General features: G+C 55.4%; 1 protein-coding gene across 1 annotated transcript in view; it reads left to right on the plus strand.

Moving 5' to 3' along the window:
• Positions 1-25,974, plus strand: part of LOC119105922 (protein Wnt-4a) — a 67,960-nt gene extending 41,986 nt beyond the window's left edge. Inside the window, exons 2-9 of the mRNA XM_037229485.1 lie at positions 479-580; positions 1,473-1,633; positions 10,441-10,569; positions 14,602-14,741; positions 16,634-16,771; positions 23,082-23,180; positions 24,042-24,254; positions 24,648-25,974. Coding sequence (XP_037085380.1) covers positions 479-580; positions 1,473-1,633; positions 10,441-10,569; positions 14,602-14,741; positions 16,634-16,771; positions 23,082-23,180; positions 24,042-24,254; positions 24,648-24,809 — 1,144 coding nt within the window. The 3' untranslated portion in view covers positions 24,810-25,974. The remainder of the gene's footprint in view (positions 1-478; positions 581-1,472; positions 1,634-10,440; positions 10,570-14,601; positions 14,742-16,633; positions 16,772-23,081; positions 23,181-24,041; positions 24,255-24,647) is intronic.
• The last annotated feature ends 1,553 nt before the right edge of the window (positions 25,975-27,527 follow it).

Genomic DNA, 27,527 nt, shown 5'->3' on the forward strand with positions numbered 1-27,527 from the left:
ACTTAGAGAAGGCATGTGCTGCCGCCTGTCATCACTGTTATCGCAAGTGACAAAACGGCACCTACTGGAACATGGCCGTTATAATTCAGCGAGATACGATGTAGAACTGAGCCTGTATGAGCCTGTATTCAACACAAAGCCTCATGTCATATGCAGAGCCGGAGAATGTTGAAAAATGCCGCGGCAAAGCGTTTAGAACGGGAATATTTACTTTGGAAAATGATAAAATCATGGCACCATCAAAGGAAGCACGCGTGGCCGCTGCCACACCTCCCGTACCATATCCTCCACCCATTAGCTTACGGTCGAACCCCGCTACCCTTTTGCTGTGACGTCATCACTCCGCACCGGTGGTGTGAACAATGGCGTGGCATGAGCTGTCTTCATCTCCCCCGCCGTTGTTGGCGGGGTGCTGAGCGCCGCGCCTGACCCCAACTTGGCCTGGGCTCAGCTGACCACATTCCGTTTTCTTCCGCAGGGCGCTAAGTTCCATCAGCAGCGTGGGCAGTGTGGGGCACATGCCCACCTCGCCGCTACTGTGCGAGACGCTACGGGGATCGCTAGCCAAGCAACAAATCAGGCAAGTCGCCACCCTTACCTCGCCTGCCCAAGACAGGGGACGCGAAGACGCAAAATTCCACTGGTTTGAGAATGACGCGTTGCTTAAATTAGGCAGTCTTTTTCGCCTTCTGTCGGTGGAGCGTCAAGCCGTCACCTCTCTGCTCGGCGCGTCCCCGCCGCTCTTCGTCGCAGCCGCGTCGGTCGGCCTCTGGGCCTCTCTGGGCCTCTGGGCCTCTGGGCCTCTGGGCCCGCTCAGCAGGCCGGGAGAACCTTGCCGGACATCCGAGGCGGAGGCGGAGCCGGCACCCGATGGCCGGTTCCAGACGTCCTGCACGTGTCCGCCTCTGGCCAAACACGTGGGCCGGGTGACGATCTCAGCCGCATGGCATAAGCCGCTCGCGCCGCGGCTTATGACACGCGAGCACCGACCGCGCCGGGCGGCGCCGCCGGATCAGCCGCCTCCGGCCGCCGGATCGCCGTCTCGGAGCCAGGCGTCACGCATCGCGCGGCTCAACTATGTTTTGGTTGGGAGACGAGCTGAACGGCGGGCCTGACGCGTGACGTCACAGCCGGACGTGAGACGGCGGGCAGGTGGACCCGTAAGGTCCCCGTCGGGACGTGCCTTTGTTTGTACGCTGCCTACATAATACGATCGCGGTGAATGTGGGCCAATTGAAGCGTCCTTCGCTAGGTGAGAAGTCAATGTTAATTACATTACGGCTCGTTCACGCAGCTACATTTAAGGCTTGGGACCTCGTTGCGTGCCTCGCACTGAAGTTGGCGACTTGCAAACGCGCTGAAACGGCGCTTCCTTCCTGTGCTCCGAGTCGCACGAGCCAAAGTGTCCCGAACGTGCGCGCAGAGTCGAGCGTGTCCGCGCTGACGCCGGTGTGCCCGTGTGCGGCGGGCAGGTTCTGTAAGAAGCACCCGGGCTTCATGTCGTCGGTGAAGGACGGCGCAGCGAGGGCCATCTCCGAGTGCCAGCACCAGTTCCGCACGCGCCGCTGGAACTGCTCCACCTCCATGGACCTCAATAGGGAGGTCATCTACAGCAAGCTCAACATGACCGTCGGTAAGTACGCCTACCGGGAGCTGTGCCACCACACAAAAACTGGCGGCCCGACGTTGAAAAAGTGGCGTGTCCGCCGGCCGCCGGTGGCGGCTTCACAGAAGGCCTGTTCGGTCGTGCGTGGTACTGATGTTACCCGTAAAGTTAAATGGTCAATTGCCGTTTCCTAATATTGCCAGGGGGAAAAACAGGCACATGTCTTTGAGGGCAACGCCAGTGACATAACTTGAGTAAATACCTGTTTGATTCTTGCGGGCGGCTCAAACAGCCACCATCGTGAACGGAATCGAACCGAAATGTAGGGAGCATACCGATGTCACCAGCTGAGGCAGCAGATATCGCTCTCGGCTGCTCCGCCCTGGCTGCCTTATAGCGCGGGTCTCGTGACTGAATTCATCGAACCAACCCGCAACACTCACGGGTGGGCTTTCCGAGCAGCATCCGCTGACGCGCACTCGGTACATCGATGCTTGTCGGAGATGCAGCACTGCGTCAGAGCGCATGGTCTGATAACGTCAGATCACGGCCAAATTAGGCCACCGTTGAGAGGTCTGCAAAGGGAATGGTGGGAAATCCAACACCGGTGTTAAACTCGCGCAGCTCGATCAAACTAGCGTGATCTTACCGGATGCATTCTGTGCCCGACGACCGATTTTTCTGTTCGAGGAAACGCTTGGTTCGATGCACCATCTGCATCATGCACCTCGTCGCATGCGTTGAGCATGTTGCACAGCGAACGCCTTAGCTGTACAGCTCCGGCTATTGAACTAAACAGCGCCCATTTCCAAGCAACCCGTGGTGAACCTCTCCGGTTGATCGGGTTGTGTGAGGTCGTTGCCATCTATTTATAACTCCACCAGACTCGAGTTCTCGACGCCTTTCGCCCCGTAAGTCCGCGTCGCCGTGCTCTTAGTCTGATCACAGCGCGCCCGTTCCAGCCCTCCCAGCCGGCGCCCGAGGTGATCGCCTTGTCGCCCCTATCTCAGCTTGTCACGAACTGCCTGTCTGCTCGTGCCTGCGGTTCCCATCCCCGATCACCTGCGCCGCACCCGGCCCGCCCAGCCTCGTCCCGGGCAGCAGCACGGCTGGCTCGTGGGTGGGCGCTGACGCAGAGAAATGGCGACAGCGGTTTTACACCAGGCCACCAAACCGGGCTATTTGTTCCGGATGGTCGCATGTCCTGGTCGCCAGGCGATAAGCATCTCGGTCGGTCGATTTGCATGACAAATTTATCACCAGGCGCCAGGTGATGAGGTGTGACCCGTGACCCTCACTGACACGCATCTGGACCCCGCGGCGTCGCAGAGGTCATTGAAGCCGGACGCGTGTGTCAGAGAGCGTGTCACCTAGGAAAGCGGAAGCGGCGGTGCCAGCCGAAGCAGGGCCTGGGTGTCGGCAGTCCAGCGTCGATGTCCTGCATCGGCCACGGTGGATTGGACTTGGATTACGCCTTTAAAGTCCGAGTCTGTGGTCGGATATGCAGGTATTCGGCCATATTAAACTAATCCGATCGATATCCAGAGGTGAAGAACAGAGTGCTGAACATCCAGTCGCGCATGACGTAAACATTATGTACGTGTAAACATGTGTGCCTGTGCAATGACTAGATGTTTCGGGGTATCGCTTTATGCATGGCACTGCAGAAGACAGCTGATGAAATGTAATCTGAGGATCAGCTTCTGATTTTTACACAGGTAGCGTTTCTAAGTACAACGAGTATGGTTTGACCTCCGTGTACATCTTTTCATCATGGAAGGAGCTCTGATCTATCAGCATAAAATCCCCTATGAACAATGTTGCTCGTTATAAATTGTGCTGGAACGGCAAGCCTTCTTTTCAACAGTTGCTGTCTCTTTAGTTCTAATCTTCTCTCTGGACACACTGTTCTAACGAGAGTAAAAGCTCTTTAACGGTGTGATGTTTCACATTTGTCTGTGGTCTTGAATTGAAATAGCTATCTTGAAGATCATTTGGTGCAGTCACATCCCTGTCCTTCCTAAGACATAGTCTACTCTAATTACTGAGCTACGCGCCCGCGAAGATAGGATTATTCCCGGAAGAATTTTTTAAGGTCACCCAGGCATCTATAACGCCATAATAATGCCAGCCAAATCCTATCATTCCACGAGTCATGCGGCGATCAAGGCAAAACAATTGTGGAGTCGTTCATATCCGGCGTTCGTGAGCACGACTTCCAGGCATAATGGTCGTGGAAAGGTACGAAACGTAATCAAACTGTGGACATGTACTGAGTATTCGGGATTGGTACGCTTATTTACTTAACAGAGAAATTGTGTTGTCCTGAGCTGTATATCAGAACAATATATATTTCTACTTAAAAGTATAAAAATGGCTATAAGTGAGCTTACTTCATCACATCTGATGCTTGCTTCAATGTCCTCAAATGTGGAACACTTCCTTTAAATATCTGAGTGCAAGTGGTACGCTCCTCTTCTTCATGAAGATCACTACAATAAAAACAAACTGTGGGTGAAATAGTTGGTTGTTTTGCACCTGCACTGATACCCACCAACTCTCCCAACCATCTTTTGTCCTTCATTCGCATACACCATTGTTCTGCAAAGGTCTCTTAAAGAGAATATACCACATTGAAAGATATGGAAGCAAGCATCAGATATGATGAAATTAGCTCCCTTATAACTATTGGTGTACTTTTGAATAGACCTTACTGCTCTAGACAATAAAACTGGTGTATTCTATGATGTAAATATGCTTCTCACTATGACATTGATTGCATCATGGAACGTTTGTGTGACGTTGAGGTACTGCCAAACTAGCAGTGCGAGATTGCCATTTACTCGTAGTACTTAAAACTCATCAGGAGATGGCAGCACGGGCTGAAAGTGTTCGTTGAGCCAAATAGCATTATGTGTTTATCTTTGTTTTATGTGAGCATTATGTTTTGGCCCTTTCTCGTGATATTCTTGCATAGCTATCCGAAAGTATAATTATTAAGTTATTCTTTTACAAGACTCACTTTCGCAATAACTAGCAATGCCTGAATGGCCTTTAAATAGTCTGCAGGAATAGTCTGCACATCTTCGCTTGTGTATAGCTCAGAAACTAAGAGGTTTTGGGCCTTAACAAGGACATACATGGCTGTGAACTGCACCGGATGATCTTCCAAATGGTTATTTTGACTCAAAGCCCCATACAAATATGGAACTCTCCCTTTAAACTTAACTCACGCTTAACCGTGGAATGCGGTCAAACCATCTTAACCATGGAACAAGTGGCGGCAACAGTGCACGCGGTGAGCCTCTAAAAGCAATGTGGACAGGCTTGCCTATTTTGCTTAGCGTTAAAAGCTTTCTCTCCTATCGATATGTAAGCTTTTCGTAAGATTAAAAACAAATCGCGACGCTATGGCCGAGAGGTAAGCGTCTTCGGCTCTCGCCTCAGGGCTTGAGTTTGACTCTCTGTTGCGCCATGGCCCCATGCCACTGCGCTAAGGTCTCTGCAGATGCTTGCTCTCCAGAACAGGATGTGCAGCGACGTGCGTCACGTTCTTAAAAAAAAAACTTAAGAAGCTATGTCCGGCCCCCTATCCTTGAGCTGAGGTGCGCAATGCGGACTATCCGCGAGTGGGGAGGGGGTGCCCAAAATGGTAAATTAACTCCACATGATCGATATCATGTGCTCTAGCCGCCCGGACCACCATATGCATCGCCGATCCACAGCGAGATCAGATCTAGTACCGCGGCCCTTGCGCGAGCTGTTTTATAACAGCACGTGTCCTAATCGGGGCTAACTGCATGCCCTTAACCAGGGGCTATCAGCCCAACTTTACAGCAGCCATGTTCAACATCCGGTGCAGTTGGCAGTGCAATATCACTCATCGGTGCAGACAAGCAGCGCCCCCAGCTGGAATTCCCAGCGGACGGACGAGGCAGGGCGTCCGAGTGAGCCACGGGGGCGTCCCGGGTGCAGCTTCTGGACCGCATGGGAGCTAAATGGATCGATTTTAAGATTTTAAGGGGTCGGAAATTGCACTTAATGAACAGCAGGGTTTCGGAAGAAGCCCATCAGTGAGACCTTTCCCATAAACTTTTCCTCCGTGTGGACGTTTCCGAAAATAGAAGACTAGCCCGGTGGCCTCCCAACGACATTCCAGCTGGGTTGTCGGGTGGAAGCCCCGCCGCCTCATCGCACCGTGTTGTGGGTGACAACTCCCATACTGTCCCGACTCGGGCCGAGTGGCCAGAATATCATCACCGAGAGCTTCCGCGCTGTCCCGGCTCGGACCGAGTGGCCAGTACATAATCATCGAGAGCTCCCGCAATGTCCCGGCTCGGGCCGAGTGGCCAGTACATCGTCATCGAGATCTCCCACACTGTCCCGACTCGGGCCGAGTGGCCAGTACATCGTCATCGAGATCTCCCGCACTGTCCCGGCTCGGGCCGAGTGGCCAGTGCGTCGTCATCGAGAGCTCCCGCAATGTCCCGACTCGGGCCGAGTGACCAGTACATCCTCATCGAGAGCTCCCGCACTGTCCCGACTCAGGCCGAGTGACCAGTACACCGTCATCGAGAGCTCCCGCACTGTCCCGACTCAGGCCGAGTGACCAGTACACCGTCATCGAGAGCTCCTGCACTGTCCCGACTCGGGCCGAGTGGTCAGCATCGACATGCGGCCCGACCGGTCCGCTGCGAGAGCGGTAGTCCGCACCTGCATATCTGCCCGAGCTGTGCGGGAGTGCGGCGGCGTCTGAGTGGCGCGAGCGGACCCGCCGGCTGCCTACAGCGGCGACCTCTAGCGGCGGTCCGCGCGGACCCGTGCTGCAGCCGACCAGCGCCGGCCAGCGCCGGCCAGCGCCGACCAGCGCCGGCCAACGCCGGTCAGCGCCCAGCCGTCGGCGCTGCCGCGGCGCAAGCAGCAACGCTCGAGCTGTCGCCGCTCGGAGCGCGGGTTCAAGGGGTTGCGTTGGAGAATGAAGATGCAGGCCGTACCGTGGTTTACGTTTCCGTTCGCCGTTCACCGGCCGTTCACCGTTCACCGTTTAATGTCAGCTCACCGCACGAGATGTCGAGTCTGCGACATCGGTGCACAGTGGCAAGTCACACACACGCGCGAGTTCAGCACATCGATAGAACTATTTTGACCTGCACGCCCTCTCAGCTGAGCTGCCTTGCACCGCGGACCCAGTGACCGCCTGTTGGGGTCCAGGACCCGGACACGTGTGGGCCGGCATTGGTCGCCGACGGTTAGTGCCGCCGTTCCCGACAATCGCGGGCTGCCATGAGACATATATGGCGACTCATCTGGCCCTCCAAGCGAGCGCCACTTGACGCTCGATCTCAGGGCGGATACTGTCCCATCTCAAGGCAGCTCGCGGCCGCCATGATTTAGGCCGATGGAATAATTGCACACGGCGCCGGGAAACACCCGAGGTCGAGTGCTCAAAATGGCCGTCACCTGGTCGCTCTGGCACTCCTAACCGCCAATTGGAGTTCGGTTTCGGTGCTGAGTCGACCCGCGATCTCGGCCGGACTGAATTAGCTGCACTTAGCGTTTTATGTTCTGAACAGATGGCGATAGCAGCACTTTGTTAATGGCCAAAAGCACACTATTGTTATAGAGACGCCTATGACGCCATCAAGTAAGACGTACAAAGGACATAAAATAGCACATCGTGGCAGTTACCATTTTATGTCACGGGCTCGTGACGATATTTCTATGTTAATTCACATACATGGTCTCTTATTTCAACACGATGCTATTCGTAGTTGAATGTCACTGACGTTTTGGTCCAGTTGTGATAGCTGTGTTTGCAGGAATTACAATTCAAGACGCTGAAAAATTTGCACATTAAAATGCCTATACGAAATTCACGGCTTCGTCGACTGCAACGCTGCGTATTATTCGTCGAATTCAGGCATACCTGTTTACCATACCGGCGACTTGTTCGTCATGATACCACAGTTTCCTAAGCCGACTCATCCGGCTAATCGTCGGTCCACGCGATCGCGTCCAAGCAGCGAACTTCAGACTCGTTGGCTTTATTTCACACGCAAGTTTCTAAATCCTAAATCACCAACCAGGTTGAAATGTGCCGTAGGTGCAAAAACAACGAAGTCTGTTCGGGCTCACATGAAGGTGCAACGTTCAAAAGTCTCAAGACAGATGTAAAGTCCGAGTTACACCATGCGATGTACAGTAAAAGTTTCTCTAACCCACGAATGTCTCTTTGTTATGCGTGAAGATGTGACGGTTTGGTAGTAAGCGCGCTAAAGTAGCTAGGTATGGTCTTGCATGGACAGTTTGCTGGCCCTCAATGGCTACCTGCGTGTCCAACTTGTTTGCAGTATTTCCCAGCATCATCTGACCCAATGCAACATCAAAGAGTCCGCATCAGTCCTTGGCAATGTGGCCGCTTGTGAGATGCGTTCCGTATGGAAGAACATTGAATCCTGAGCTCCTCCTACTGCTGCGTAATGTGGGTTGCATGACCGTGTTATGTGCCAGCTAGGTGAGGGATGTACCAGCTACGATGTGTTATGTACCAGCTAAGCAAGTGAAGCACGCTCCAGCCTTATTCTCGTCACAAGTCATCCTCCGCGCCACTGGCACATTCTGCTGCACGCGCCGACTCCATTCGATATGCACACCACTCCATTGCAAAGCTGTACAAACCCGTTCCTGTCTCCGGAATTGCCGCCAGCACGACTAAGGGCTTTATCATAAGCTGGCCGGGACGGCGGGGGCGACTCGTCCTGTCGCGACGCACAGTTTTGCTGGGCGATTCGCCGACCGGCCGCCGGAGCGTCCGGCTCGCATGACTGCACCCGGCCCTGTTCACAAGCCGTCACAAGCTGTCCCAGTCGTGGCGTGCAGTGGCCGACGTTGATTGACATGACGTGCAGCCGAGAGCTTGTGACAGCCGTCGCTTGTGATGCGGCTTTTCCAAATGGGGTGGGCGTCCAACTGCCCCCAGCAGCCGCTGTCGGAGGCAGCTAGGACGCCAAGTCCTGGCCCCCGGCTTCTGGCGACCATGGCAAGGCAGCTGACGTCGCGCTCGCACCGCGGGCGCGGTAATGCCACAGCGAGCTTGAGCTGCTGCCGGCGGTACGTTGCGACATGCAGTACCACGTGGCGAATGGAATGCGTCGCAGGCGTAGTGACCCGGGGGAGGAGAGAGCGTTTGAAAAATTTCCATTTATTTTGTGCGGAAGCTTAACGTTGGCACTACAGTGATGTGTGGAATAAATTGACTTCAAGAAGGTTTTGGCTCACTCATTTTTGGAGCGTTCCCACGCTCCTGAGATACGCACCATGGAACACGAAGCGATGTAACGCCTGTATCAGACTCCTTGGAAGACCTCCTACGAACGGTGTAGCGGTGTATTATTATTCCGACGCTTGGCGCTCTGTCGGAATGTTTTGCTGACATGAAGTACAGGGAGGCTTACCCGTCCAATGTTCAGTAATGCTTGTCGGCTCCCGAAACAGACGCCTATACGATTTCTGTTCAATTTGTGTTGTTTATAGATGTAAGGTCTGGTAGGTTGTTGCATCAATGGTCTTGGTTAAAGATGCCGGAATCTGACCCAGCGACGCTTGACCCAAGGCCCATAATAGGCGCATTGTTTGGCCTGACTGATATGGGAGGGTTATCTGGCAATCGGCTAAATGCGGTCAGCCTTTCCTGGCGTGGTCGTGCCGTAGCATGGTATGAAACTTTAAACCCGCCGCAATTTCTTCTGGCAAAGAAGTCCGAGTCAACATATGCCATGAACTGGAGAGACGCAAGTTGGGTGATAGATGATGGGTTCTTAACACGCGCTCGGATGGGGGTCAATTTGATTTCCCCAAAGGTTTTTAGCGTAACTGCGCTAAATGTTGCATAACAGTAAACAATTGAATAGCGGATCGTTTGGTTTTAAAAATTCAGATGTACTTTGTAAGGTCGCTGACCTATAGCAGTTCAAAGTCAGGCCACGCATTCGGGAAGGCGATTTCTGGGAAAACGTTTAATCTCATCGCAACAACGAAGTGTTAGCCGAAGTCATACTTCTGTAAAGTGGTTTCTGAGGAAACAAAATAATTAACTGAACCAATTCTATTGACCTAAGCCCAGATATGAATGTCAGACCCAGGTCAAGACCCACCGGTTTCGTTACTCTGAGGCTTGCAGTATGAGGTAGTTACTGGCGCTGATTCAGAATTTATTGATCACAGGAACGACATTATACATCTTCCCTAGACTTCTTGGAGGTCAGCATAGGTCACTAGCCTAAAATGGCCTAGGCCAACATTCTTTAGGAACAAACTGCATAGCACAATCTTTTGACGCTTATGCAAGTGCAAAACAAGTTATGCGGATGGCGCGGGGACGCGCGTTCCGCCCGGTGGCGGACGCCCCTCCGCGGCGGATCAGGAGTGCTGGGCCGGAAAGTCCCACAGTTTGTGCCCCAGAGCGCGCGGCGATCCCAATCACCGACCTCGATCGGCTCGCAGCCGGCTGCACCACATTGATCAGCCGTCGACGAGCGGGCCTCCCGATCTTGTGAGGATCTTCAGGCAGCGGCGGTCCAAGAAGGCCTCTGCCGTGGCGTGCCGAGCCTAGCCCCCCCCCCCCCTCCCCCCCGCCCCGCCCAGTCCCTCCCCGCCCCGTCCGCCCACTCAGTGCAGCCACGCGACTGCGTGGAGATGGCAGTGGACTTGTGGCAGTTGGCCGTGAGGGGTATTACACAGGGAAGCACATTCATCCACGCAATCGTGTGCAGGGACCACAGGAGCGCTGATCCAACGCTCTTCGGAGCGTAACACGGGTCGTCCGTCTGTTCCAGAGAAGGACAACGTCGGCAGGAAGGCGGAGCGGGCCGCCTCCATCAACCGCACGCAGAACGACCAGCCGGCGCGCAAACGGCGTCGGAGGAAAAACCCGCTGGACGTGCCCGGCCCCATCGTGCCGTCTGGTGAGCCTTTCCGTTTCCGATCGCAGGTAGTCTGTCCGTACCCGACCGTGTCGTCAGGTGAGCCAGACCGTACACGATCGTACCATCAGGTGAATCGACCGGTAACCCATCAGAATTTAGGCAGTGTAGCAGGGGAGTGGGCCCGTACACAGTTGTCCGATCAGGTGATTCATTAACAGGTTGAGCCTTGAAGTGAGTCTGTCTGCGTCTGACTGTGGGGCCTGCCATCTATCCGCACATGACCGTGGATCTGTCTGTCATCTGTGTGCACCTGACCGTGGGTCTGCCTGTCATCTGTGTGCACTTGACCTTGGGTCTGTCTGTCATCTGTGTGCACCTGACCGTGAGCCTGTCTGTCATCTTTCTGCACCTGACTGTGGGGCCTGCCTGTCGTTTGTCTGCACCTGGCCGTAGGGCCTGTCTGTCACCTCTCTGCACCTGACTATGCGGCCTGTCTGTCATCTACCTGCACCTGACCATGGGGCCTGCCTGTCACCTCTCTGCACCTGACCGTGGGGCCTGCCTGTTATCTGTCTGCACCTGACCATGGGGCCTGCCTGTCACCTCTCTGCACCTGACCGTGGGGCCTGCCTGTTATCTGTCTGCACCTGACCATGGGGCCTGCCTGTCACCTCTCTGCACCTGACCGTGGGGCCTGCCTGTTATCTGTCTGCACCTGACCGTGGGCCTGTCTGTCACCTCTCTGCACCTGACCGTGGGGCCTGCCTGTTATCTGTCTGCACCTGACCGTGGGCCTGTCTGTCACCTCTCTGCACCTAACCGCACTGTCTGTGGGGCGGACGCTGATCCAGCCGCGCTTGTCCATCAGTGTCAGTCCGCCTCATCGCACCTCACCATGACCTTAACAATGGACGCACGAGGAGCAGGTCCTCTTAATAATGTGGTGTCTAACATTGCGCATGTGACTGTGACGTGACAGACACGCATTAAGCGCCTACGACATCCCCTCTCCTCCTCAACCATGAACCCGTGTCGGTGCCCCGCACCTCTTCAGGCTTTCGCACGCTCTCCCAGACGTTCGCTATTGGCTGTAACATGAAGAGTCACTTAGAGCGTGTATGTCTTGAAGTACCAGCTCGGCGTCCAAGGCCGTCATAGGCTCTTAGCGCTTCATGAATTGCTCGGGACCCTGGCCATTGATACTCAAGTGGCATGCCTTGCAAAGACGCAATGCTGCGGTCATTGCAACGCAAGCCAGCGCCGTCTCCCTGCGAGCCCCGCCCGGCCTCTGGGTGCCGCCGGGTGCGCTCTTGCGCTGCTGCAATCTCGCTGAACCGACTCAGGCGATCCACCAGCGTGCAAAGTGCATTCTGCAATGTGCATCCCACTGTGAACGTACGAGGGATCAACAAAAAATGCCGGAGTGTGTCCTTGGTGCCCGGCTGTAATCTGCCTCAGCAGGACGGGCAATCTCCATTGTGGGGCTCGCTACGGCGCGCCGACGGCTGCGCAGGTAGTTGCCCGACCGCCTGTTGTCGTCACGTGCTGTACCTGGCAGTGGCCGATGGCCGGCCGTGTCCGGCGTGACTGACCGATGGCCATCTCTTTGTCCTGCCGACTGCCGCGTGCATGTACCTCGGCTGCCGCGGACACCGCCATGTCCCATCACCGCAGTGGTCCGACACTGTTCCGCCACGGCATCACCGGAGTGGCCCAGCAGTAAGCCGACGGGTCCGCGGACACCGTTATGTCCCATCACCACAGTGGTCCAACACCGGTCCAGCACAGTGTGACCACAGGGGTTCAACAGTCAGCCGATAGGCATGCATTGGCAAACGATTGGAGGACCCTATGTTTACGAAGAGGAGACCTGTTTGAATCAGCCACCCGTCACCATTGCAGCGGCGGACGGGACACCACATGGTCCACACACGTGGACTTTTTGTCGACTGGATTATCTGTTATAAAGAGAAACGCCCCGAAATGGATCTTTATTGTTTGTTCAGTGCATCCTGGGGGACCGGACGGCCCGACCAGCCCCGACCGACCCGACCCGACCCGACCCGACCCGACCCGACCCGACCCGACCCGACCCGACCCGACCCGACCCGACCCGACCCGACCCGATCCCGACCCGACCCGACCCGACCCGACACGACACGATCCGACCCGACCCGACCCGACCCGACCCGACCCGACCCTTCGCAATATCGGCGTAATTTATGTCCCCAAAGTAACATGTGAAACCCAAAATGCAAATCGTTAAATAGCTGAAGAGCATGGGTCGAAAACAAACTCACATCTCATCGACCAGGAAATGCGATGAAATAGGTTAGCCAATAACAAAGGAGAAGAGAACAGAAAGCCTTGCTATCGACAAAGTGGACAGATGTTCGCAACAGGGCATGCAAAACGCTAACAGCCACCAGAGCTGAAAATCCTTGCCGATTCATTGACTTTGTGGACTGTAATCGCGTGGGCTGCCCAGAACCTAACCAGCCATTTTTAAGTCACGTTATTTTTTATTCGCGCCCAAATGCTTCATCAGTACATCTTCACCTGCTAAATCCTTTAACATGCGGAGCTGCTAACGCATTGGCCAAATCCATAAGCATGGTTTGAAAGACGTGTTCCAAAAGTATTTTTTCAAAGATGTTTTCTATCAGCCTAGTTTTAACATCTGTTTGCCTCGATAATCGTCACATCTGTCTAACTCGTTGCACGCCGAGCAAGGCTTACTACTGGTTTTAGTAATAATGCGCGGCCCATACTTCGAGAAAAATTTCCGGATATTGCAATAAAAGCATCGCAAATTACCACTTATTTTCCAACTTCAGGACTTAGGATGCGCCTAACACTTCCGGGAAGTGATATGAAGTCCGAACCTCACTCCTCACCAACGTGGACTAGCATCAGCTGTCTGATTCATGTCGATTGAAATATTTGGGGACGTCTGCCGTATCATATTTGGGCCTCTTTCGTGACTGCATCTTGGATGTGTCATGTCGGTTGCCTTATGGTCCATTGCTTGCGCATTACTCATGAAAGTTGCCTTTTTCGGTGGGTTCCGGCTCTGTCTATCGATTGTCTGTTTGAGCTCGGACCGCGCTGGGATTGTTATCCTCGCTCTATGCCTGAGATGAAGGATCTTTCGGTTAACTGTGTCACCCATGCGGCACCTCACCCGCGCCACCAGTGCACCTGAGCTGATACGAATGCTCGGGCGCGCTCACTGCGCGCCCGGTGAGCACGCGGCGCTCACTCATGCGCCCGGCTGGCTGGTTGAATGCACTCGGGTGTGGTCAATCCCTGTCCTCCTGAGATCTTAACAACTAAGAGAACTAGAGGCACCAAATTTACAGAGAATATTTTTTTTTAAATCTTTGGACGTCGGTGTGGTCAGGAATAGGCAATGGGCGTCAAAAGCTACCTCAAAAAGCAAGTTTCCCAGTTGTCATACGGGGCCCAATGTCAATGAAATCAGTTGTGATCCTAATTTCATCAGTCTTATGGTCTCAGAAGCCATCCAAATAGTTTGACATCTAACACTCCGCTGTCGCATCACATTTTCCTACGATTTTCTTCTAGAAATGATCTCCCTAGAACGGTTTCTTAGAATCTACTTTCGCAAACAAGCACGCGTTGACTTTGGCCTGCCATGGGTCAGCTTTCTGACGGGGCGTATCAAATACTTGATGCAAAAAGACCGGCTTTTGAATTGTCTACATTTAAACAAAATTCAACGTGACCGCACCGCAATGTTCGGAAGATATTTTGAAAATGGGTGAGGGGGATGAACTCCTCCCCTCCCCCCCTTTCCACCCGAGGGCGTTTTAGGCTCTGCAAAGGTATGCCACGAGCACGGGACACGGTGACATTTCCAACTCCGTTCCGGAGAGTGAAGCGGCACCACCTCACCACCAAGTCTGCGGCCGTCTGATGGCCCGGGCGGTTGCCACGTTCCGCCCTCTCCTGCGCGGAGCACCTGACCCAGCCGTGGCGGACCCCGCGAGACGCGTCTCCGCTGGTGAGGAGCCGGCTGACCGCTGACCGGGCGCGGACCACCCGCAGGCACCCGGGAGACGGCGTTCGTTCACGCCATCTCATCGGCCGGCCTGGCGCACGCGCTCACGCGTGCCTGCTCCAGCGGCCGCATGGACGACTGCGGCTGCGACCGCAGCGTGCACGGCGTCAGCGCCGAGGGCTTCCAGGTCAGTGGCCAGCGTGCACGGCGTCAGCGCCGAGGGCTTCCAGGTCAGTGGCCGGCGTGCACGGCGTCAGCGCCGAGGGCTTCCAGATCAGTGGCCGGCGTGCACGGCGTCAGCGCCGAGAGCTTCCAGGTCAGTGGCCAGCATGCACGGCGTCAGCGCCGAGGGCTTCCCGGTCAGTGATTAGGGTCTCTGGATACGTCTTGTGGCGGGTAACAGGTCAGAGGCGAGATATTTCAGGACTGTCGCGAAGGATTCCTGGCTTGCGGTGCGGTATCATTTGTGAGGGGCTGCGGGCTGCGTCCTGACTTCCATGTCAGTGGTGAGTGATGCTATGCGAGTAATTTGGGATCTAAGGTCGCATGGGAAGGAATCCATGTTATTTGGGTGGAATTCCAGGTTGGTGGAGAGCGCTTAGAGGTCACTAGCACAGGCTTGCAGGTCGGTGGTGAGAGATTCCAGGTTATGGGTTTCTTGTGAGACCTTCTGGCCCAGGGGTGCGGTTCCCATGCTTCAGGTCAACCGAGAAGGATTCGTGGGTACAGGTGAGGGCCCCATGCTATTTTCGAAACTTCCAAACCCGGTTTCCATTGGTTTATTGACTATTTAATTATACGGTTATTCGTGTTAGTGAGAAGTCTGTTGTCTCAACCAGGCAACGCATTGAGCAATGCCCAGGCAGGCCACTGGTTTATTAGCTTGCGGATAAAAGTCAGATGAATCCAGCTCACCGTAAAGCTTCATGCAATTTGAATGGCACGGTCCGACCCCATATGCACATTTCATCACAGCAAAACTTGTATAATCTCATCCACCGGTTCTAATTGGCTCCTGAAAAAATTCAGCTGTATCCCCAAAAGTCGGATGCATCTTTCCTATCCCTGCACATAAGCAGATTACCTTAGATGTGATGCAACTCGGCATACGCCATTCACTTAAGCACCACGTCCAGTGTGCTCGGCCAGGAATGTCTTAGCTGAGATTCTGCTGGGATTTTAACGAGCAGCTGGTAAGGCGTTGCTTCCGTTCTTATGGGACAGCCAGTGGAGCTCATCCTGTCTCCCATCGCTCGCCAAACATGATTCTAATAGACGTTCTTCATAGCTTTTAAGCCTGTCGCCAGCGCCAGCTAAACGTTGGTGGGTGTATTTCTGTAACGAACATTTGTCAATGAAGTTAAGCGATGGTCTTGTCGGGCTCTCACTATACTCCACACCATTCAGACTTAAGCCTGGCCGGCTGACGTCTCCCTCCCTCCCTCCCTCCCCCCCCCCTCTCTCTCTCTCCCTCTCTCTCCTCCAGTTTTCGGAAAGTCCTTGGACTGAACTGTCCAATGACATTTCAAGCTGCAGTACACGATTTTTCAAATGTTATTTTATCTTCCTGATAAGCGCACGCCCTTTGCATTGAGTTTTATTAAACGCATGGCGTGCTTTCCAAGTCGTCTTCCGCTCTTTTAATAATTGGAATGCGTGAATATTTACGAGGTTAGACTGGTCCTTCCCTGGACAGTGAGGAACGTTGTGGCGGGGCGATGGCTTGTCTACGGCCTTAAAAGTAACTGATTGATGTTGACCATCTGTGGCATTGATGCCATGAATACTCTATAGTCACGGCCCGAACCGTTTTAGCGTGTCGTCTACGTTCTTTGTTGTGACTCACTTTGCGAAGAACATGCCATTTTTCTCGCCAGCTCGCTCCTGAAAGCAATCAAATGTCAGCCGCTATCTGACACGGCCATTATCATCGGTGACAAGCATGATTTGGCAAGAAGGGATTGAACTTAAACGTCTGACTGTCCTCGACGGAACGTCACGCTCTAAATCAGGGCCGAGCTCCAAGGTCGCCGCGTTGCCATGGTGATGTCGCTCACATGTCGCGTCTGTGTCCGACAGTGGTCCGGATGCTCCGACAACATCGCCTACGGCTCGGGCCTCTCGAAGCGATTCGTCGACTCGAGGGAGTGGCGCGGAGTGAAGAAGAACAGGAAGAAGAGTCTGATGAACCTGCACAACAACGAGGCCGGCAGGAAGGTGAGATGGAGAAGCAGGACCATGATCTTCCGCGGGTGAATCGCTATCCTAGCTATAGGCGAAAGCAGCTCTCAGAAAGTGGGTGTGCCAAAATCAATTTTGAAATTGACCTTTTCCATGTGTTGCCTTGGGGCTAATGTCAGGCATTCTCGGCGAGTGAGCGTACCATGACACTCAGGGCCCGCCACTCCAAGTGCTCAGGGCCCGCCACTCCAAACACTCAGGGCCCGCCACTCCAAACACTCAGGGCCCGCCACTCCAAACACTCAGGGCCCGCCGCTCCAAGCACTCAGGGCCCCCGCCCCTAAGCTTACGCTCTTAGACACGTTGGTTGGGGTTGGATCTGAAGAGGTGGAGGGCTTCACGCTCAGCATAGACGTTGCTGACCTAACCCTGGTAACTGTCTCACGTTACCCGTGCGCTGACAAAGGGACTGAAATAGCGGTACTGACGGCAAGTGGGCGAACAACACAGGGCCGCCCACTGCACTAATTCACGCTTAGGATCGGGCTGGCTTCCAGTAAAGACCCTCCGGTTAGGCTCTGCTGTACCCGCCATGAGGCTGGCTTTCCAAACAGGCCACCCAGATGCCATTCACGCTTTGTTTCGCCGCCTGGTACGTGCAGCAGGCTGGTGGCGACACTGCCACTGTCAGGCGCGCCGGCACCGCCGAGCTCTGTTCAGGCGGCCGGGCAGCTGATGTTTGGTCGGCCGTTGTCCGGCGTGTCAGAAGCCGGTCAGCAAGGTGTGGTCAGCTTACGCAGCTTCCGTGCCGAGGTGTTCTTCGTTCCCGAGAGCAGTGAACGAAACACGGCTGCTTCTGCCAAATGCGCGGCGGCTTGACGCCTCTGGTCCCGTCCGGCAACGACGCCGCCCTCGCTTTCAGCTGGGCGGTGATCGCGATTCATGTGCTCCAGTCAACCCAATTCGAGAATCGGTTCGTGGCCGGCCTGTCGATCTCCAACGGTCCGTGCTCCGTCGGCTGCCGTCCTTCTGCTTCACTGACTGCGCCCCCGCGAGCCCCGGCGGCGCCACGTGACCGCGGCAGACACCACGTGACCGCGGCGGCAGCGGCACGCTCTGGGCCGCCGCCGCCACAGGAAGGCCGTCCGCGGCGGCCATGTTGTGGCGGCGGCAGCGCGGCGCGGCGGGCAGCCCTCGCCGGCGTCGCCGACTGCCGTTTGTTCACGTGATCGGCCACTTTTGCTGACGGCCAGGCCGAGCCAATATTTGCAAATAGGGCCGTCGGCGGCTGGCCCCGGGCGGCAGCAGGCTGATTGGGGGACGCCGCCTCAGCGGGCGTAGGTCCTCCGAGGCCTCAGCGGGCGCTGGTCTCCCGACGCCTCAGCGGGCGCAGGTCTTCCGAGGCCTCAGCGGGCGCTGGTCTCCCGAGGCCTCAGCGGGCGCGGGTCTTCCGAGGCCTCAGCGGGCGCTGGTCTCCCGAGGCCTCAGCGGGCGCAGGTCTCCCGGGGCCTCAGCGGTCGCTGGTCTCCCGAGGCCTCAGCAGGCCCAGGTCTCCCGAGGCCTCAGCGGGTGCAGGTCTTCCGAGGCCTCAGCGGCCGCTGGCCCTTCGAGGCCTCACGCGGCGTCGCCGACGTCTGTCGTAGATATCACCTGAAGTCTTGCATTTAACGGGGTCGGTTAGGGAGGGCAATTGTTGCGAAGTATTACGCGTATTGCAGAAAGGAAAAATGTGCGAAGAGTAATATACAGTGCCAGTCAGTAGAACAAAAGTACTTCGCAGGCGGCGCACAACTCCATCTTTGTAAGAGTAAGTAACCATAACCTTCGTTCAAGTGGGCTGGTGTCCACCAGTAGCTTCTGGTTGCCGTTTTGTTTCATCTAGCCCCGGGTCACATTTTCACAACAATCGTGGAGGTTGTAAACTTCCGGTGCATCCGAAGGTGACCCGATCGCAATACAGTTTTGAGGGACGTAAGTCATGATATTGCAATGCAGCGGATTAACATCTGCGCTTTGCAACTGTTCCTTGTGGCCAAAAGCACCCGTAAGTAAACACACGCTGAGCCTAACAATAAAACAGAAAAGCCCAACAAATCAAATCTGAGGGCTCTCAAGAAGAAGACTATCGTTACAAATCTCACACAGATATCCATTATTAATGCATTTGACAAGAACCAATTAGGCACTCTATATGTCACACGGTCACAGTTGCTGAGATGTCATCCGCCAAAGCTTATAGATAGGATAATTCAGAAGGTAAGGGATTCTGTGCCGATGTTAAGTTAAAAACATCAAGCTTACGATAATTCTGTGGCGCGCAATGCCCCGTGAACGCTCCATTGCAATGGATCGCTCGAGGGACCATCTACAGCTTGGAGCAAGACCGTGGGTCACCCTTGCGTGAACGCAACGAAATCGCTCGCTTCCGAAGCTGCTGTTCCCAGAATTATACTTCGGTCCTTTGTTGAAAAGAGAACTAGCATGATGTCCCAACGCAAAAATCTGCATAACCTTTCACGATATGGAGACGTTCCTCGTTATACACGGTCAGACAATGGCATCGAGCGGTAGTGGTGGTTGTATGAGCGCACGCACACGGTCCACGGCGTGTAGTTCCATGCGCCAGAGCTCTTGCATGGGGGCGTTCGCTGTCAAGAGTTTGCACGCGCTGGTGGAAAATCGATTTCCAGCTGTTTGGGAGACAGCGCACAACTGTTGCGCTCGCTGGGGTCGGCTTGAACCGGACAGAGCGGCCTGAGGCGCATCTCTTTCCGAGATGCATGTCCGCCTCGCGTGCTGGTGACGGGCCGCCGTCGTCGCTCAAGATCACGCCGCGACGATGCCACATGGGAACGTCGCCCTGCGAGCCTGGCGACTGAGCCTGAGGATGGCTGGTGTAATGCTGTCAAGCAGACATGTCCCGCTGATGGAAATTCAAAATGACGGCGTGCTTTGACGGATCAGTGGACATTCCGTTCGTGTGTCCAGCGATGTGGACGTAAGTTTCACTGTGAAGCGTTATTTCAGGAAAGTAAAGCTCCTTACTGGAATCTCCCTGGGAATTTCAGGAGCGCTCGGCACGTGGCCTCTGAGTTCTCATCACTTCACTGGTCTAGTGCGCCTATAGCCAAAAGAGATCACGCGAAAGGATAGAGGCTTCGTCAGGCTGCTTCAGACTGCAGTTGCGTTGGCGGCAAAACTGCGGCAGGATTGCAATCTCGTGAACGACAGCAGAGCTGACCACCTGATCCATCGGATCCATTGGATCCATCCATCCATTTGGATCCATTCTTCATGTCTTCGGTGCCATTCATACGTCCTAGTTCTTTTTCCGTTGAATTGTTCCAAGGTCTGCGTCCTCACCGGTTTTTTACGGCCTGTTTTCCTTGCACACACATGTTTTGAGCCGAAGAGGATGTGATCCGAACCGCCCTCAGAGCCAGCCATCCGAGCACGTCCACCCAAGTCAGTCATCGTCAGTTCCAGCCTCACTCCCATGTGATGCGAATACGTTCGCTCAAAAAACAAGTCGATCCGTGCGGGGCGCCCGGTTCAGTGGAGGGCAGGTAATCGGCTGACGAGGCCGGCAGTGCGGACCGGATCGTTTTGTCATCGGCCCCCGCTCCCTGGTCCGCGTATCGTAATCCCTGGGGCGTACATTACGCTGGGACAATGGCGCCATTACCGACCTGTTTACACATACCGGCGAGCCGAGCTCTCCCGCCGCGCTCCGAGCCGTGCGTCATTCCTCGACGGCACGCGGCGTGCTGTGATTACGGCTCCCCGCCGGCCCGGCCCGGCTCCGGCTCCGGCTCCGGCTCCGGCCGGGCTCCAGCCGGTCGCGCCCGGCAGCTCCCGCTCCGCGCCGGCGCGCCAGCGCGCCCAGCGCGTGCGGCGTCTGCGGTGAGCGGTTAGCTCGCACCGGCTCTCTGCGCGGCGGGATCCCCGGTCTGCGTGGACCGGGGACAGCCGGCCACGGAGGGCCGGACGCTGACGCAGCTGTGGAGAGCAGACCAGAGTTTGTCTCCGACTCCGTTGGGACGAGAAGAACGCCGTGTGTGTAGCTGAAGTAGTCTTGTTGTCAGGCACAGTTCGTAGTCTGAACAACGGTCGAGGTGTTTGCTCGCTGTTGTATGAGGCTGAGCCGAGCGTGTTGTTATTCCGATTCTGGATTTAGATCGCGGAGATTGGCGTTGTGAAGCCGCGGCTCAAATGTATGCATATTGTTGTTTGTCGCTATGAGAGTCTAGCCGTGCTCAAAAGGAGTATGCCACCTCTTAATTACTTCTCATTAGATCGGACGCGTATGATTTGATCAGTAATACAAGTTCCATATAAACCCTTCTGAACAGCCCAGAATTTCTGTTTCATGTAGCTTCTCCTGCGGGAGCAATGTCATTGGACTACTTGATCACCAACATGAAAATCATGCATTTTACTTGCCCTCCTTTTTCCAAGTGTGTGTCCTGCAATGTTTGCAACGCACTGATTTCTCGAAATTTGTGTGTATTGGATGCTATGAAAGTTTGGAGCACTCTTCTTGGACAAAAATATTTTTGGCATATGAAGCTATTATCGTGCGAATTCAACGAAACGTCATATTATGGCTTTGACCTGTGACGCTTAGCAGGGTGGCTCTTTCCGAGGCGCGCTTTTGCTTCGGGAACGGAAGCATCACATAGTCATATTGACGCGCTGTTTTAAACTCCAACCAATGCGCTTTTCGCTAGCAGGCCATGGCCGTCCTCTGAGCCAATCGCGAGCGTTCTTTTATTCGCACTAGTAAAAGCGCCACGGCGTTTGCCATGACGTCGGCGGCCGCGAATAAGGTGAAGAGGCGTAGTGCTGTCGCGAAACGTTGACGGCGTTATTTGGACTAAATAGCAATTAGAATTGACATCCTTATGTCCTGACAGTGCCGAAGTGGAACTACCCAGTGCTATTATTAGACGTAAGCCGCCCTAATGTTTCACAAGGGCATGTTTTTGAAATATCCCAAAGATGGGACACTCCCTTTAAGCGAACAGATGTGGCCCGCTCCGTAACGCAACAGACTCCTTGCCGATGTGATGCGAGATAACTGATGACGGTTTGTGCGCGTGTAGTTGCTCCGCCTTATCTGGCCAGCTATAGGTAGTTGTGAACGCGGTTTCGTGCCGACTAGAAAATCGCGTGAAGCCGGGTGTATCATGAAATCATCACTCTCGTAGTTCAATCGGATGGAAGAAGGACGATTCACGGTAGCATTCATGAGAGGTGAGCTCATCTCATCGAGACGATCGATAGATTCAACTATAACTGAAACAGGAGGCTAGTAGCCGCCATACAAGCAGTGTATCTTGAATTGCACGGTATTCTGATGCCTTGAAGTTAAGGACCTGGGAACTATGAAAGGCAGAGAGAGAGAGAGAGAGAGAGAGAGAGAGAGAGAGAGAGAGAGAGAGAGAGAGAGAGAGAGAGAGAGAGAGAGAGAGAGAGAGAGAGAGAGGAGAGAGAGAGAGAGAGAGAGAGAGAGAGAGAGAGAGACCTTCCTCAGACCGAGTCCATTTACATATGAAAGGATCAGTATTTCGCATCGCCCCGCCCCGCTCAAGATCACAGCATCCGTCATGAAAGGCAGGCTTTTAGTTGTCAATTAACGCTTCATTCATCCCCTGTTCGGATATGATCTTCCGACGACCTTTTTCACCTGGCGGGGCCGGCCTTTAGCAGGGCTCTGGCGGCCGGACGTGGCCACTGTTCTGTCCGCGCGTGGTGCCGCCTTTCAGCCCCGTCTGCCCGCCCCGGCGCCCGGTGGCGGCGTGTCACTCACCAGAGAAGCGCGCGTGACGCGCCCGCCGCCTGGCGGCAGCCGTCGGACGCCAGCAGTGCAGCGCAAGGCAGCTGGGCTGAAGTCTGCCGGCCTGGCTGGCCGTTGGCATGGCCGCCGGTCGAGCTACCATGTCTGGTTCGGCACAACAAGAGACACACGGTCAACTTGATCATCAGCAGCATCGCCGCACTCCCTCGTATATATGTAGTGGCTTGGACGTAGTCACCCCCCAATACTACTGACGTCCATTTTTTGCAACTGTATAAGGTCAAAACACCCAAGTGTTCGAACCAGCCAAAAGTGTTCCTGGGGCCGAATTCACCAACCTCAGCGGTGATAGCACCCATGTGTTTGGGCGCCCTCCCTCCCTCCCCCGAATGGTTCTGAATTCCAACATCAGTCTTATTGTCATGCAGAAAGATCACATATCCTATGGAGTCCACCATTTCCGTGTCGGCGCCAGGCCGCCGGTCAGCAGAGGAGCGTGCAGGGGCGCCGCTGGCCGCTGACCGCCACCGTCTCTGTCCGCCGCAGGTGCTGGAGGACAACATGCGGATCGAGTGCAAGTGCCACGGTGTGTCCGGCTCCTGCGAGCTCAAGACCTGCTGGAAGAGCATGCCGCAGTTCAGGGAGGTGAGTGGGGAGGACCTCTGGAGGCACGTTGTGACACCTCTGCGCTGGGCTGGAGCGTGCGGCTGTCCGGTTAAGCCCAGCGTGGGGCTATTTAGCAGCTGATCAAGGAAGGAGGAGAGGGAGACGAGAATAGAAAAGACAGACTCACAGCTGGTCTCAACACGGTTCTGTCGACTCTCAGCATCTGTGGGCCCTGCAAGCTGAATCTGGTAGCGTCTGCACAAGAGTTTCTTAAGGGAACTACAATGTTGTGCATCAGTAAAAAGGGGAGAAACACAGCTAAAGGCTGCTCTTAATCACATTTACTGAACGTAGAATGGTTGATGAGGAAAGACGCGTTTGCGCTGTGACCGCGCTCTCCTTTCCCATCAAGCATGCCGCTGACGACAGGTGTAGCTCGGTGCTCGCCAGCTCAGTTCCACACACAGAGAAGTTAATGTGCCCGGAGCTAGGGGAGACAGCTTGAGCGCCCGCGGTGCCGGCTACTGCCGGGAGGGGCAGACACTCGCCGCTTGTCGACCCGGCAGGCCGGCCTGGTCCGTCCCGTCGCCTGCCGCACCTCGCCCTGACCCTGACCTGACCCTGGCCTGACCCTAGCCTGGCCCTGGCCTGGCCGTGACCTGACCCTGGCCTGATCCTGGCCTGACCCAGGCCTGACCCTGGCCTGAACCTGGCCTGAACCTGCGCTGAACCTAGCCTGACCCTGGCCTGAACCTGGCCTGAACCTGGTCTGAACCTGGCCTCAACCTGGCATCAGCCTGGCATCAACCTGGCCTCAACCTGGCCTCAACCTGGCCTGATCCTGACCTGACCCTGGCCCTGACCTGACCCGAACCGCTCGTGACCGGACCGCTGCCGCAGGTCGGGCGCCGACTGAAGGAGAAGTTCGACAGCGCGACGCGCGTGCAGCGCCGCAAGGTGGGCGGCCGCTTCCTGCTGGTGCCGCGCAACGACCAGTTCCGCCAGCACACGGACGCCGACCTCGTCTACTTGTCGGCCAGTCCCAACTTCTGCGAGTTCGACATCAAGCGCGACGCGCTGACCCTCGGCACGCACGAGCGCGAGTGTAACGCGGTACGTGACGACGGAGACGGGAGCGTCGGCGCCGAGTCCTCCGCCGGCCTCGTGCGTGGGGTGTGGGAGGCGGCGGGAGTGTGTGCGTTCGTCGCGCTGTTTAGCTACGGTCTGTGTTGTATGCACGCGTGCGGTGCCGATTTTAACATGCCTTGCGCTGTAACTTGTGCATGAATGCAGCGTTTCATATCACAGTTCTTTGCTGCTGATGTGGTGTGGGCAGGGGGTCATTCACGAGCGACAACAGTGGTTCATGCTTGGATCGTGATCGTGATCGTGACTGTGATCATGATCGTGATTTCTCCATTAATGGTGCCCGCGAAGATCCATGCTCCGTCGTTTGGCGCCGGTGTTTGGCGTCCTGCTGTTTGACGTGCGCGCCCGCCATTGCAGAGCTCGAACGCTATCGACGGGTGCGACCTGCTCTGCTGCCAACGAGGCTACTCGACGCGGCACGAGACGCGCATAGAACGCTGTCAGTGCAAGTTCAACTGGTGCTGCACCGTGCGCTGCAGCAAGTGCCACCGGGAGGTGGCCGTGCACACGTGCCTGTAGCGCGGGGGCGCCCGAACGCTGCCGGCGCTGGCGCCGCGCTTACAGACGGGCTCACGGGTCCGCCGGCGGGATGACGCGGCCGCCCCGCCCGCTCCGCGTCGTGACGCGCGCGGCGCCAGGGCGCGCCGCTGGGCCGGGGTCGCATCGCAGCCGACCGGAAGGGAGTGTCGAGCCCGACGCGCCGGGACAAGTGTCGCCGCGCGGCGGGCGTGTGAGCGCCGCGTCACCCTCGGGACGGGTGCCGCCCTGACGTCGGCCGTCGCTGCCACGCCGGCCGCACCCGAACACCCGGCGGCGGCGGCTGGACAGACAGTGCTCGGCTGGGCCGTCGGTCGACGGCCGGCCGCCGCGCTCGTCGGGCACTGGCGTCGTTCGCGCCATTTCCCAGCGACGGCCGCGCAGTTTAGGCGGGAGCGCCGCCGGACGGCCGCCGATCATGCAGGAAAACATTCCCGGTGCCCCGCCGCCGCCAGTGGAAGCAATCACTGTTTGCGGTCCATCTCGTCTCGGCGGCCGCCCGCCGGTCGGTTTGATGAGCCGTAAAGTGCGCCGTTTCCGCCGCGCCGCGCCGTTTTCGGCTTCCAAGGACTCGGGCGGCGGCAGTCAAACGCGCGTAAAAACGCGCGCCGATAGCGGCGTTGTTTGATAGGCGCGGCCGGGCGGCTGGCTGGCGTTTCTCTTTGTTTTGCTGCGGACTGCTGGAAGAGCGCGCCGCCGGCTGTGTTATCCGCCCGGCCTGGCTCGCTCTTGCTGCGCTGTTAACCGAGAGCAAACAGCAAACAGGCCACTGCCGCCCGACTCCGCCGCTGTAAATATTTGTACAAAGGTTTAATAGGCCGTCACTGGCGCGCCGAGCACAGAGCAAAGTGAGAAGTAATTTATATTTTTAGTGTATCAGTTCTCTGTAACGTAGGCGTCACGGTCTGTGCCAACGAGTGTTCGCGGGGTTGTGTAGGCCTGCCCGGGGCCGAGCACTGGCGTTTGTGAGTGCACGTCTCGGCCAATGGAGTCGCCGGTAAACGGCTCATGCTGTCAGCGATGGTCGGGCCCGGGCAGATGCCTGCTCGTGAACTGGCTTCGCTGGTCGGGTTGTCCGCCGTGAAGATGATGTTTTGTGTGCGTGTTTATTACGTGGTGCACGTTAAAATGCAAACGACGTCGATGGGCTGGCTTTATAAATGACCACACCACACTGTGCATGCGTCGTATGTGAGCCAAAAATGAGTCAAAGCTCGCATTTTGTTGCCGGTAAATGTGAGTGTCCTAGTACATCTTCCTAACATATTCAACAAGGGTATACATAAGAACAGGCTTAAGTGGCTCATCACCTTCACAAGTGATGTTTCTGAATTTTTATTAAAATCTTCAGCGCACTTTTCTGAGCATGATATATCAATATTCATTGTTATGCCCACGGGCTGGTTATTACATTGCATACTACATCAGGCTTCGGTCCATAGTATCGCCACCGAAAAGAGCTTTAGTCCGAACCGGCCAGGCCTTGGGCATATCAGGAGTAAATGTCACCACCGGGGCGCCGCCTCTCACATCAGCGCAGTGGAGAAGGCCACGAGCCGCCACCGTCGCGCCCCTCCCCTCCTTCCCACCCCCAACAGGAGAAGGGCGGCAACTATTTTGACGTCACCGTGTCGGTCCAACATGACGTTGCGGGAGGGTGTCACCAACATAGGAGTCGTGTGGACAACCGGTGGCGAGTCCAGGAGGAACAGGCTCATGTCCTCCCCCTGTCACCGAAGAGGCCTACAACAGGCCGAACGGATGCAGGTTTTTAACACGAGACACAACAATGGGCTTCTTTGGGCCTCCAGGTGGCCGAGAATACCCGCAAGCGAAAGTAAGCGCCAATGAACAGACATAAATAAGTTGTTGCTTGAAAGGGTGGCGGCAGGAGAGGTTTAAGGGCCCGTTACGATGTCCATAGGCTATAGGCTGTTGCCAAGGCACCTATATGTTCACTTGCCGGAGCACTCCAAACGCTAAGGGCTCTTTCTCGTTGTCCTTGATACCTATTTGTATTCAGTTGCTCAGCACCCCTCCTGTTTCGTCTCGGCTTCTCTCTTCTTGCTCGAAGGGCCCTGCGCTGTTGCTGGGGGGCTGGGTTACGTAATTTAACACGCGCTCGGGTGGGGGTCAAATTGATCCCTCCGGAAGGTTTTTCCAGAATGGTTTCCGAACAGCACGGCGTAGCTGCGCCAAATTTTGCATAGCTGTAGACAATTGAATAAAAAATCGTTTGGCATCAACAATTTACATGTACCTTGCAAGATCGCTGACCTATGACAGGTCAAAGTCAGCCTATGGTTTCAGCGAAGGCAATTTCTAGGTAATCCTTCAATCTGATCCAAAAACGGAGTGTTAGACGAAGCCATACATCTCTGAGATGCTTTCTTAGGCAACACAACAGTTGAATGAGCAAATTAAATTGACCTAAGGTCAGGTATTAAGGTCACACCAAGGTCAAAACCAACCTGTTTTGTTACTCTAAGGTTTGCTGTATGGGATAATTTCAGGTGCTCATTTTGAGTTTATTGATAGCAGGAACCGCACTATGCATCTTCCATGGGCTTCTTAGAGGTCAGAATAGGTTATTTACCTAAAATAACCCAGGTCGGCATTTTGCTTTAGGAACATACTGTCTAGCGTAATCTTTGTCGCTTAGTCAACTGCAAAACTCAAAGCAATTTTGTATGATTTTGG

This window comes from Pollicipes pollicipes, unplaced genomic scaffold (assembly GCF_011947565.3).
Source record: "Pollicipes pollicipes isolate AB1234 unplaced genomic scaffold, Ppol_2.1 Scaffold_6138;HRSCAF=7277_pilon_pilon_pilon, whole genome shotgun sequence".
Lineage (NCBI taxonomy): Eukaryota > Metazoa > Arthropoda > Thecostraca > Pollicipedomorpha > Pollicipedidae > Pollicipes > Pollicipes pollicipes.